Source organism: Strix uralensis, chromosome 5, assembly GCF_047716275.1.
Source record: "Strix uralensis isolate ZFMK-TIS-50842 chromosome 5, bStrUra1, whole genome shotgun sequence".
NCBI classification, from domain to species: Eukaryota; Metazoa; Chordata; class Aves; order Strigiformes; family Strigidae; genus Strix; species Strix uralensis.
The window spans coordinates 2,909,920-2,921,963 of NC_133976.1; the positions used below are offsets into that span (position 1 = coordinate 2,909,920).

Consider the following 12,044-nt stretch of genomic DNA (forward strand, 5'->3'; position numbering starts at 1 on the left):
TGTTAACATGACTCCCTGGGATGCCAGATGACTCAAGAGCTGCAAAGCTACGGAAGAGTTCTTGCAAGTGCCAACAAAACCTTTATACATCTCCACGACCTGTTTGCCCCACCATTCAGAGAAAAATGGTTTTAGAGAACTTTTGAACTGCTTCAACTTTTCTTTATTCCTCCAACTGTGAAGCCAGGTGCCTTAGTTATTACATCTTAAGTCCAACTGTGCTAAGGCTATAAAAACCTCTTTAAAAATACCAAGTATATATTATCTAGACATGAAGCATCACAACATTATAGTGATTTGTCTTTGAATATCCTACATCCCACTGAGAAACTTTGCCATTTTTAAGTATAGAAAAGTTCTATTGCTTGATGATTCAATCTTGTCTTGCCTGCATTTTGGAAATTAATGATTTGGTGGAACTGAGTGAAAGGCATTCCTGGGTTTAGGGGAGAGGAAAATATGTTCTGAAGCTGTGTTATTTTAAAAATTAAAATTAGCAACTGATTGAAGCGACCTGAAAGTTTGGAATATTAAAATAACTCGCTGCAAGAGGCTTTATCGAGGCAAAGAGCAAAAAAGAAAGTCAAGCCATAGTTAATTTATTGTGCAACTTTGAAGTTGGACTCGAGTATCACCTGCAAACTAGATGGGGATATATGTGCAAGTAACAGAAACAGGGACGTGCAAAGAAGTAAGGATTCCGTATTTTGATTTTTTTTTTTTTTTCCCCTAATGGAGACACTTTAAAGGCTTCAACAGCAGCTAGTGCTAAATATGTGACTTCTATGCTGTGTCTCTTTACAGTTTCTTCCCTGAGAGCCATCTCTTTTGCAAAACCTTCCAGAACCAAGAGGACACACTCGTTTGAAAAAAGCTAACCAAACAAAATGTCATCTCTGAAACTTTGTTGAATACCTGATTTGAGGGTTAGATTTGGTTTGGGGTTTTTTTTGAGCAACTTATATGGATAAAATATCCAAATTAGTATTATTTACTAGATATTAGCATGCATATAAATGATATTATATGAAATTTGTATTTTTTTAATTTTAAAAATTTTTTTTCAACTTTCCAGAGTGCCCAGTTCTACAAAGTTACCACGGAGCAATACCAAAAAGCTGCTGATGAAGTGTCAACTCGATTCAAGTAAGTCTTTTCTGCTATTGTTTTTGAGCCTGGCAGCTAGCTGTGTTCTTATCCACATTAAAATGCACAATAATTCCCCTTCCCCCTGTCATTCCCTATCAGTCTGTGCTGGTTATTGAAATGAGAGAATTTTGAAGAATTTGGAAGCCGGTGCATAGTAACCATAAGCTGCATAGAAATTGGATGCGTGGTTAGTAATGTACTAATTAATTTATATTTGATAAGATGCATGAAATATTCTAAAAATATATTCCTTAACATTTTTTCTCTAACGGAGCACCAAAAATGTAGTTCCAACTTTGCATTACAATAGTATTCATCCTGTGCTTGCGTGATGTGAAAGGATTTAAATTAGCAACTTCACTTTGCCCTTAACTGTGAAGGTCAAATTAAATAATTTTTATTAGTCCTGAGGATGGTTAAATGAAGATCTAGTAATTGATGGATCAAAGTGACTCTGACCCTTAGCCTTGGACTCTTCCCTTTCTGCTGGTTCATCCATTAAGCAGAAGGTTCCATTTATCATTTTAGTAAGGATACAGAGAGAACTTTTTACAACCTTTTAGTCTAGGCAGTAACCAAGCAATGCTGTATAAAGTGAATTATTCTGTGATGATTTTTAGATTTATGGAGGGATTTTCTTTTGGGTTTTGATGAGCAAGAAGAGAAAAGGCCTTTTTGAGCTGCTGATAATGATATAAATAAAGTTCTTAGCTATAAGATAAAAATCATTTTATCTCTTAAAATCATTAATTGTTAAATATTCTCTAGTGTATATATAAAGTGTTTGTACTGGTCGATGGTGCAGAGTATGTTGAGGACTGAATTAATCTGTCCCTTAAACAAGAGGGACAAAGTGACTCAAGGTCTGGTATAAGCATAATTTGAAGGGTTTCCCATTATGTATGGGAAGTCTTTTATGTTATTATTCATTTGTCAATTTTTCATCTGTGATAAGGTTCCCATCAAGGGAGTATCTTTCCTTTGTCTGTTTCAGTGGGGTATTTTCAGGTTTTTAAATCGAATTATTGCCTAATCTGACTTTGATTATTACAGAACAAGATTTTGTTGTGATTTGAAGTACGGGTTGATAGCTCTAGGTGGTTATTGTGACCAGAGGTGGCAAACGGCTTTGGGTTTGCTTTTCCCACCCCTAATATAGAAATTATTTCCTAAGCAAATCTCATGCTTTTGGGTTCCTTTTTGCACAAATGGAGCTGGTAGACACAGCAGGGGCCAGTCCTTAGCATCAGGCAATATTTAAGAATTTTAAGAAAACCCTTTTGAAGGATGTTTCAGTCTATCTGCATAAACCAGATTATTTACTGAAGAGGGATTTGGAGAGGGAATCAGAGATTCCTAACACTTGGTGAGACTGGTCTTTGCTTAATTTTCTAGAGACTAAAGGTATAAATAGAAGTCACCTCTTTGACTAGTCTTTGCTGTAATGCCATTACTGAAATTGCTGTGCTATTTTTGCACTTCAGGCCACATTTCCTGAAAAATTATTTGAAGTTTTTTTGATCAGTGGATCCATTTTTGGTCCACTGCCTTAAAAAAACCAAAAGGAAAACATTATGAAAAGAAAAAGGTACCTGAAGTATGTGCATAAATTGTGGTAGATTTGATAAAGTGCATGGAAATATCACTATTACTTTATAATTTAAAAGTTTTCCTTATATAAAATTCTTTTAAATGCCATGTCTTTCTATTGAAGGTTTAAATTCAGCAGATGTTATTTTATCACTGCCTTTTGTATGTAACTTGATGGATAAATTATGAATGATTTAGTGAAACCTAAAGATGATGCTCTTTTGGTGTCACCAGGCACTTCTCATGTTCAGTTTAATTGCATGTGAGGATTGAGGACAGAGTTTCAAGCAATGGTGTTTAAAGAGCTTGTTTAATTGGCTGTAAAAGAAGAATTAAATAAGCTTGAGCTGCTAAATTTTGTTAATGCATAAACCGATGTGCTGCATGTCAGTGTGATTTCAGGTTCTAAGTGCAAGATTAATAGATCTAATTGTGGTATTATTATGAAATAGTCTCACTTTATTTTAAACATGTCTAGAATTAGTTACTAAGTTTTATTGAGACAACTTGCATGTCTTCAACTTTTTAAGCCACATCTCTTTCAAGAGCAGAGAGAAGTGGATAATTCTTGGATTTTACTTTTTCTTCCTCCCTTTAGTCCCCGAAATTACATCAGCTGTGGCTTCATCGGTCTTTAGGGATAATCCGTCCCATTAAAAAGGAGAAAAACCAAATATCCCACATAGACTTGTATCAGGGAACTGGCAGGTCTTCTGTATTTTGTCTGCAGTCCTTATTGATGCCTACTTATTACCTTCTCCAGCGCTGCCTAGATTAGACTGATATTCCAAATGTTCATGATAAATGCTTTATCTCTGTGACGTCCTGATTCACATTGATCAAATTTTGAATTATCAAATGGTTCATCTCTTTAAGACACTAATTCACATTGATCAAATTCTAAATGACCAGGTTCAGTCAGTTCCTGCAGTACACAAATTACATTAAAACAACATTACTAGAGCATGCTGCCTTTTCTAATGTAGGAGTTATGTTACCCGCAGTTACATTATAACCAGAATTATTATATTATGAAGATGTCTCTGTTATAATGAGAAGTTTACACAAGAAGAAAAGAATGCAATATTACAGGAAAAGCCAGGCTTTGGGCAAAGATTTGAACTTTAACTAATCAAATTGTACGTTTGTATTGTGGGTTTCTTCCCTTAATTTGAAGGGCTGGTAGCGGGAAATTTGGCAGCTGCGGTGGTGACATTTTATTCCCCCGTGGTGTCTAGAGCCAAGTAACATCTTGATTATTCATTTAGGAACAGAGGAAGCGGATAGGGCAAATTCTGCCTAAAATAAATGTTTTTACTTTATCGTCTGTGAGTTTTAATTCCTTGTGGTAGATAATAGACTTCATAGCTGTGCGCTAGTGCTTTTTCCAAAATGTTTTCCCATTCCTCTCCTGCTGTGCCGCTCTTTCGTAGACAACACGGAGTTGCTTCTTTCTGCTGGTTTCTTGGCAAAAACATAATCCCCAGCTGGCCAGACTGATAGAAAATCCAGGTCCTCTTTGGGGATCGACTGTTCGTTTTGGTAGTGTTCGGGCAAAAGCAAGGGTGAGGTTTTCCCTGGTATCTCAATGTGTCACTTCAGTGTCATTTCCAAACTCCCGTGTCTGCAACAAACCCAAATTCTGGCTCTTGTGCCTCACGGCTCAGGGTTTATATGTGTTTGTGTGTTGATAGGCTCCTGGATGAAATGATCCAGCGCTAACAGTTTTAATCATGGAGGATCCTTTGCATTATCTGGAAGCTTGGGTGATTATTCCGAGTTACAGATTTTGATGGCTTTATTCCCTTACTGTGAGACTTTTGATCATGAACTTTGCCATCGGGATGAACGCCTCTCGGGAACTGGAGGAGCTCGTTTGATTAAATGCAGAAAGGTTTCGGATTTGCTCAGGCTGCTTCACACGGTACAATCTTCACACATTTGAGACGTTTTAGAAACAGTTTTACAAACCAAATCAATAAGTTTCATGTGATCCTTGATCATTTCCATTGCTCTGATTGCCAATGGAAGCGAGGGCTCCGTGATAGCCAGGCAGCAGGCTATTACAACCTTAAAAATATGTTCAGCAGGGGAGTTGATTCAGGATAGAGTGAATGGGAATAAATGACAAAACATCAATATGATGTCTTTCTTTAATTGGCGACTGCTGTATCATGAAGCTTAGTTTATTAATGTTTACTGACAATAAAATTTAAAGCACAGTTATGCTTGATGCTTATCTGTAAATACATAGAAACTTTCAGAGTACTTCCTTTAAGTTGTGTTTTAGCTAATATTCTTTTGAACTGGGAAGTGAAGCTGAGAAAGTTTGTAATAAAACCACCCTAAGTGAATAACAGTGACACTTCAATCTTTGGATACAGTTGTCTCAAAAAGCAGTGATGCCAATTTTCTGGACATTGAAAAAAATAAAGCGGTGTAGAGAGAAAATAAGCTTTTTTTAATGACAGCATTGGACTGAGACCAGGGAAGTGGGGGTTTATTTCACTGCTCTCGTTACCCACCTATGTTGGGCACATATGGTGACTTTTAAGGGACTCTTCTGCACTATCTATAAATTAGGAATGTTGATAATTCCTTAATACAAATACCTTCAGCAACTCTCATGTTGTACTCACATACTACTGTAACAGAAATCCATGCTGGAGATACCCAAGCAAATAGTTTCTGCTTGTGCAGATCCACTGGTGAGAAACTTTCAGTCTTCTAGCAGTTCCTTTTGCTGCCTTAATTAGCATTAGTTGTTTTTAAAAACTAAAGTTAAAAGTACAGATTATAAATTATTTGTGAGATACTACATAGTGTTTTCCCAGTAACAGAAAATAGAAAGCTATTTAGAAATCCTTGGACAGAGCCTGCAGGCTTGCCGCCTTCTAGTTGAGTTGCCTTTGCTCAGCCACAGATGATGGATTCTAAATAGAAACATCCTGAATTAATCTTTTCTCTTACAAATATAGCACGTGTATGTAGTGCTTTGTCATGAAACAATCGTTTCAGTATTGTTTGCCCTGATGACACTGTTGCTGGTAGTATTCTTGAATTCTTTTTTCACCTGTTACAGCTAGGGACACTGGTCCCAAGTTACCCCCGACACCCGCAGATGAGCGTAAGGGCGATGTGTTTGTAAGTTATGCTAGAAGGAGTACGTAGTGATAAATACCATCAAATCAGCTTAAACCATGGAGTTTTTCTTAGCGGCAGAGGTGTTCAAATAGTCTTATTTCTCTCTACTCTTCCACTCCATCCCTTTTTTGTTCCCCAAGGCTGCTTTCGCTGTGTAGCTGCACGAACAGTTGTGCTGACACCGTGCAGAGGGTGGCACAGCAGTGAGAGCTGCTCACGTTGAATTTAGCAGTGCTGTTGTCTGATATCTGACAGCATTATACTTAACGAGCAAAGCGTAAATGGTGTTTTGCAGAGTGGATGTGGTCTCGTCACTCCTCTTAAGGTTAAACCAGCCCTGATTCAGAACGCGTAGAGCTGCTTCAGGTAGGAAGAGAAATTGATAAAGAGACCATGAATCTTTTCAATCTCTGTTATTTATCTTGTACATCCAAAATCCTGTTCCTTTTGAATGCAAAAGGAATAGAACAGAATCTGTTTTCCTTCCTCACTCTTTCAGCCAGTACTTGGTCCTGATAGACTTACCTGGGGGCTGCTGTAACAGAGCTCATCAAGCAACATGTCTGACTTTCTGCTGCTACTCTGTATACGGGATTTTGTTTTGACACAGCGTTCCCTCGGCTGGCGAAACCCTTTAGACCATGCCTGCCTCATGCGTGCCTTTGAATTGAAGTGAAGAAGCAAGAATTACATATTTCTGTCTTTCGGATAGAGCTGCCTATTGCTTCAGCAGCTTGGCTTGATGAAAGGACTTTGGTGGTCAGTAGCGACCCGTCTCAGTTGCTCTGCAACCTAACAACATATGTAAGAGGATATCCTTTGAACAGCTTCAGAATATCAAAATTCCGTAAACCCTTTATTCTGTACATTCACCTATGAAATTATGATCACTCCATAAATGACAACTTTAGGTTTCCCTACAGCAACATAGATGTTTAACTTTCTTCCTTTGATCAATACAGTCCATTAGGAATGAGAGTACTCAACAGAGCTGGATGAAATATTAATTATGCACTTTTTAGCAAGATGCAGATTCATTCTGAACGAAGTGGGAGCAGGGGATTCTGGCATAATATCTGTGTGTTTTTCTGTCAAGCCCAGAATCATGAGTCTGTTTGCATGGGGATGTGTGTTTTCATTGAAATATTTGAGCTGTAATGTGAACATTAAATGTGCTTATTTGGTCAGGAGATAGGTTTGAAGCACTGAATGTGCTTTTTGAGAGTTATATTAAATTTTAAAATCCATTATTCAAAATTTAGATAGCACGTTAATTAAGAGGGCCAAGCCAATTCTTTCCGTGTTTGCCATAATCCTTTTTTTTTTTTCCTTTTGTTTCCTTTCTAGAAATCATGGGTACATTCATTAAAGCTTCCCTCAGGCTATCACCAATTTTTCACACAGTTAGATACTTTACGGTCTGGAATGGAGAAAGCAATCTTAAAATTAATCTTAGTAAAACACAGTCATGCCTAAGAATTTTTTATTTGATATGAATTAATACTTGAAATATTTTCTGGAAGGTAGGATGGGTATAGTGGGATAGTTATTGTAGGATATTGTTACAGTAGGATAACTGTGTGGGCAAACATGCCTCTGTGAGAACGTCCCTTTCCTCTTCAGGTGAGTCTGGTTGATGTGTTCAAAGGGGAAAGTACGTGCTCGTGTTTCAGCACACCTCAGGTTTTCTATATTTGCTTACATGGAAACGTTAAGTAATTTTATAGACTTCCTTATGAAAGCAAGTGAGTGAAATTCTTCCTTCACGCATCAGTGGCCAACAGTTAAATTGGCGTGTTCCCTAGTTTTGTGTGCTGGTAATCAACCAAGTCCCCTGAAAATTGATGGATGCACTCATTAAGGACAGTTCTTGCTGCTGGCTGCAGTTTCCTGAGCCGCTCACGACCAACGAGGACCGACTCTTGCCGGCGTCGTTGGCATGTAACACTCTGCAGTGGTACATCTGGCTTTGTGCTCCCTTTCAAGGACTAAAGCCTCTTGTTTTAATACGTTAAGCATCCTTTGTTGGGATTTTGTATAAACACGAGTAAATGATTTTCCAATTACAGTATTAAACCAAGGAAGGCTAAAACCCACAGAGTCTTCTTTTTACTGTTAATTTGTTGTGTATGTTGTAATCTTCTGTTGCTGCGATTTACAAATACCTTTTCTAAGGATGTTTTCTATGAGTCCAAGCCATCTGTAGGATCAAAGCCCACAAATGTCACAGCCCCCACTTTGGAGCACACAGCAGCAAACCTCTCTTTTCTGGATGGGAGCACATTTTGCAGAGTTGATGGTAGGGGTTTTTTTAAGAAGCATACACCTGTTTCTGGTTACAGGGTGAAGAATGAATTGCCAATTACCTCTAGATGTTAGAACATGACACTTCATATTGCAGGAGCTTGTGCTATCTGTTTAGTTAAGGCCCCCAACTACGTAACCATCCGTTCCGAAATCATGGCGTGGAAAGACAGCAATCCTTGATCATCGCTAATATTTGTGTGTGTGCAAGCTGCAGGAAGGGAGGTCAGTGCCACCGACCTTTGTTTTCCCATCAGAGCTCTTGAACAAGATGAAGTGATCAAAGCAGGATGCCAGTACATCAGCACTATCTCATTACTTTGCAAGCTGCATGCACAGATGCTGCTGTTGCTGCATCAGGCGTCACTGATTTACATTCATAACACCTCCATTACAGCTCATTTGCTGCTACTTGTAATTAACCAGCTCTTCCCCTTTTTTTTTCCCCCTTCTTTCCAGTAGTGTTGGGCTAAATCAGGGAAGAAAACAGACTGCAGTCACCCTGCTTAGATTCCATCTAAGTGAAATCACAGTTGTAAAGCCAAAGTATACATTAAAGGTTTTGGGAAATGATATCAAATCATATGCTTTGTTGCAAAGTGCTGTCATACTCAGCAAATAAGGTTTGTAAAAATAGTATTAAGATGTCTTATAAAGTAGTTATCTATCTTGTTGCCTCCTAGTTCGTATGAGATTAGTTCAAAAGTAAAACTTTCTCTTTAATTGCTGGTAGTAAAAATTATTACAGGACTTGAAGATTGTGGCATTTGGCGGGTGTATTGCACCTACCTTACTCTGTAGCTAAAAGGTAAAAATGGTATAAAAAATATTTTACTTATTTTTTTCTACTATGGGAAATAGGTAAGACGTTAGGCATGTGGAGAACAGGTATGCTCTAATAGCTCCTTCTCAGAGCAGAGCTGCACTTTTAATTGCAGTTTATCTTCTGGTATTTCTTTTATCTTTCTGTTTACTTAGGACAAACCTAAATTGAGATGAATCTCAGTCACATTTGGACCTTGGTTAGCTGTCAGGGTTTCAGCACGATGTGTCTGTCAGGCCTGGAGTGTTCAAAAAGCATCTCTGTATCTTCCAACACTCACCCAGCAACCTGTTGCTGTTTCATTTACATTTTTAAAGTCCTCATCCTCAAAACATCCAAACAGCAGAAGGTACTGCTGGTACCAGAACCAAATTGCAGTTATTTTATGCTGGTCCTCACATGTTTGTGTCTCAGAACATCACAGTTATTGGCAGTGCAGAGCTGCAGCTGGCAACATCTGGAGGAGTGGCTGCTGCAGTTGTTGGCATCTGGGAGGGTGGTACCTGGGAGGTGGCACTGGATTATCATGTCGTGGGTGTCACTCCTCTGTTTTGATAAAGGAGGAAGTTAATTTCTTTGCTGTCATTCTGTGCTGCTAGCAGGCTCAAACAAATAAATAAAATTGTGCCGGGTTGCGCTTGATTAACTCTAATTTTTTGTTGAATAGAGCAAAATTGTGCAGCAGGCAGTTGGCAACACATATGCTACATGGATGTTGGATCATGGAGAAGCTTTTGTAGGTCTGCCGAGGATTTATACTTTTTTATTTATTAGAATGCCTAACAAATTGCCTGCCTAATGTAAATTTAGCTTTAATTAGTCCATCTACATGCTACTGTAATAAAAATAATGAAAGGACCTGTATAGATGTGACATAAGTGCCTATAGTTATCGCTTAAGGTTAGGGGACTTGACTGAGGTCAGCAGGGTAATATGTGCCAAATCTGAATCCAGAATTAAGTGGTTAATGATTACCATTTTTTATGCAAACTTTATAGGTGGTTCTTCCTAATACAGTATGTATTTTTTAGTGACCTGATTGGTTTGGGTCTCATTTACAGGTAAGAGATCATAACAGTCCCCAAACTTTTATTTTCCTCCTTCACTAGAATCAAGCAGTGATATTTTGACTTTCTTTGTTGATTATGCACTTCCAGCATAAGATAATTTTTGTTTTTAAAAATACAATTTTGTCTGTTAAGCAGTTCCATTCTCTAGGAGTTGACCAGGGCACCAGAATGTACGTTTTCATAGAGTTTTGAACAGAGGAGCAACATGAATCCTGCTCTCACGAGCATGACTACTTCTTTCTACCCCCAAAATTACATAGCTTATCGATTATTCTCCTTTGATCAGAGAAAAATTGACATTTTGATAACTGAATTGTAGACGGTGGTTGCCTTTTGTGAATAGGACCATTTTGAAATTGTTTCCTAGAAGACACAAGTCTTGAAAAAAATTTCTTTCTCTTTTTAGCTTGAAATTTCCAGCCATGTCATCCCTAAACACAACTGTGTAAGTCAATTGATCAGAAGGTAACTCTGCAGCTACTCACAGACCAACTGGTGGGACTGTACACCCACTTTGCACAGAGTGTTACACCTGCCTTGTTGTAGGAGACTGAAGCTCTGATCCATAGACTGCAAAATCCTAATTGTAACAGGGCTCTGCTTCTAATGGCTTGTAGGAAATGAGCCTGTTGCCTTTAGACATTTAATAGCGTGTTGCTGTGCCATGTTAGCCATGGAGCTGAGGGGTAGCCGTGGTAGTTGGAAGTACTCGGGTCCAACAAGATAGCAGAAAATTTTCCCTAGCAGAAAATTCAAGTTTTATTTATTTCTCTTGAAATGCTATGCTGTTATTTATTGCATGTCCTTTACAGGAAATTTTTTCCTGATGTTCTGCCTGTATTTTCTTTAAATTTTGTCTCAGTATTCCTCAATGCAAAATGCTAAATTATTTTCTGAATGTGCTTTTTGATTCTTTCAGTGGTTATCACTGCATTTTTAAAGCATAAGTCCTGACATCTGTAGGAGAAAAGGCATATATTGGTCATGAAATGTCGTAACCAATTTTTTAAGGCTTTTGCAGTATCTGATAAGTGCATTTTCATATTTTCTTGAACATGAGCTTCATTCTTAAGCAAATCAACACTCTTCTCGTGCTGTTTTTGAAGATATTTCCTAAATATTTTTGGCTTGCTTTGGCATTTGAAAACATTTGGGCTTGTATAGATGTGACTTGATGTTGTGTTCCATGCTGCACACTTAGACACATGAAAAGCACGCTGCCTTTTAACCCTGAAAGAACATAAGAAGATACAAAGCTGTGCAGTAGAAGTTTTTCCCCATTGCTGTTTATAGAGCAGTTATGTGTTAGTGGGTTTTGTCGATTCAAGTGTGATGTGCCTCTGTAAAGGATCTATAACTGAAATTGGAAAACTTGTCAATGTTTAAAAAAAAAAATCATAAAGATGCACTCTCTCTCACTGTCCTCTGCCTTTCCATTTATCTCCCTGCAGTATAAAATCAAAGTATAGTCCTGAAACATTTAAAGCACACGTTTAAGCCTGGGGAAAGGAACTGAACAAAATAGATAAAACTAATAGGTGTATCTTTAAGGAGACCACTCGAGTGCCATATCTGTGGCTATAAACTTTATAAAGATGGACTCTCCTGTCAAGGGTGTGTTAAGACGGATAATATTCCGTAGCAAATGCTGCACTGTGCCGTATGCATTACTGGAAGCAAAAGAAGAGCAGGATCGAAAGGTTTTGCGAGACAGGCTTTATAGATCCGTGGGTAATAGACTACCTCTCTGTCTACACTGCTTTACTGTTAGTGAAATCTTGCTCTTGCATGGGCTGATGAAATGCAGTCTCTTTTCTTCCATCACATATATTCTTTTTCCTTTGCCTTGACTAGACACAGTATTTGGGCCAAAAAATTGTTAAAGCCCTCTCAATAAAAAGATGAAGTCAACGTGGTCAATGTAGATTTTAAAAACAAGTTCTTCATAAATAAATGACTCCAGC

The 12,044-nt window shown here is 38.0% G+C and overlaps 1 protein-coding gene across 2 annotated transcripts in view; it reads left to right on the plus strand.

Annotated features, from left to right (window-relative positions):
* Positions 1-12,044, plus strand: part of CHCHD3 (coiled-coil-helix-coiled-coil-helix domain containing 3) — a 163,863-nt gene that overhangs the window by 133,010 nt on the left and 18,809 nt on the right. For both annotated transcript variants that reach the window (XM_074869682.1, XM_074869683.1), the window contains exon 6: positions 1,076-1,146. In XM_074869682.1, coding sequence (XP_074725783.1) covers positions 1,076-1,146 — 71 coding nt within the window. The remainder of the gene's footprint in view (positions 1-1,075; positions 1,147-12,044) is intronic.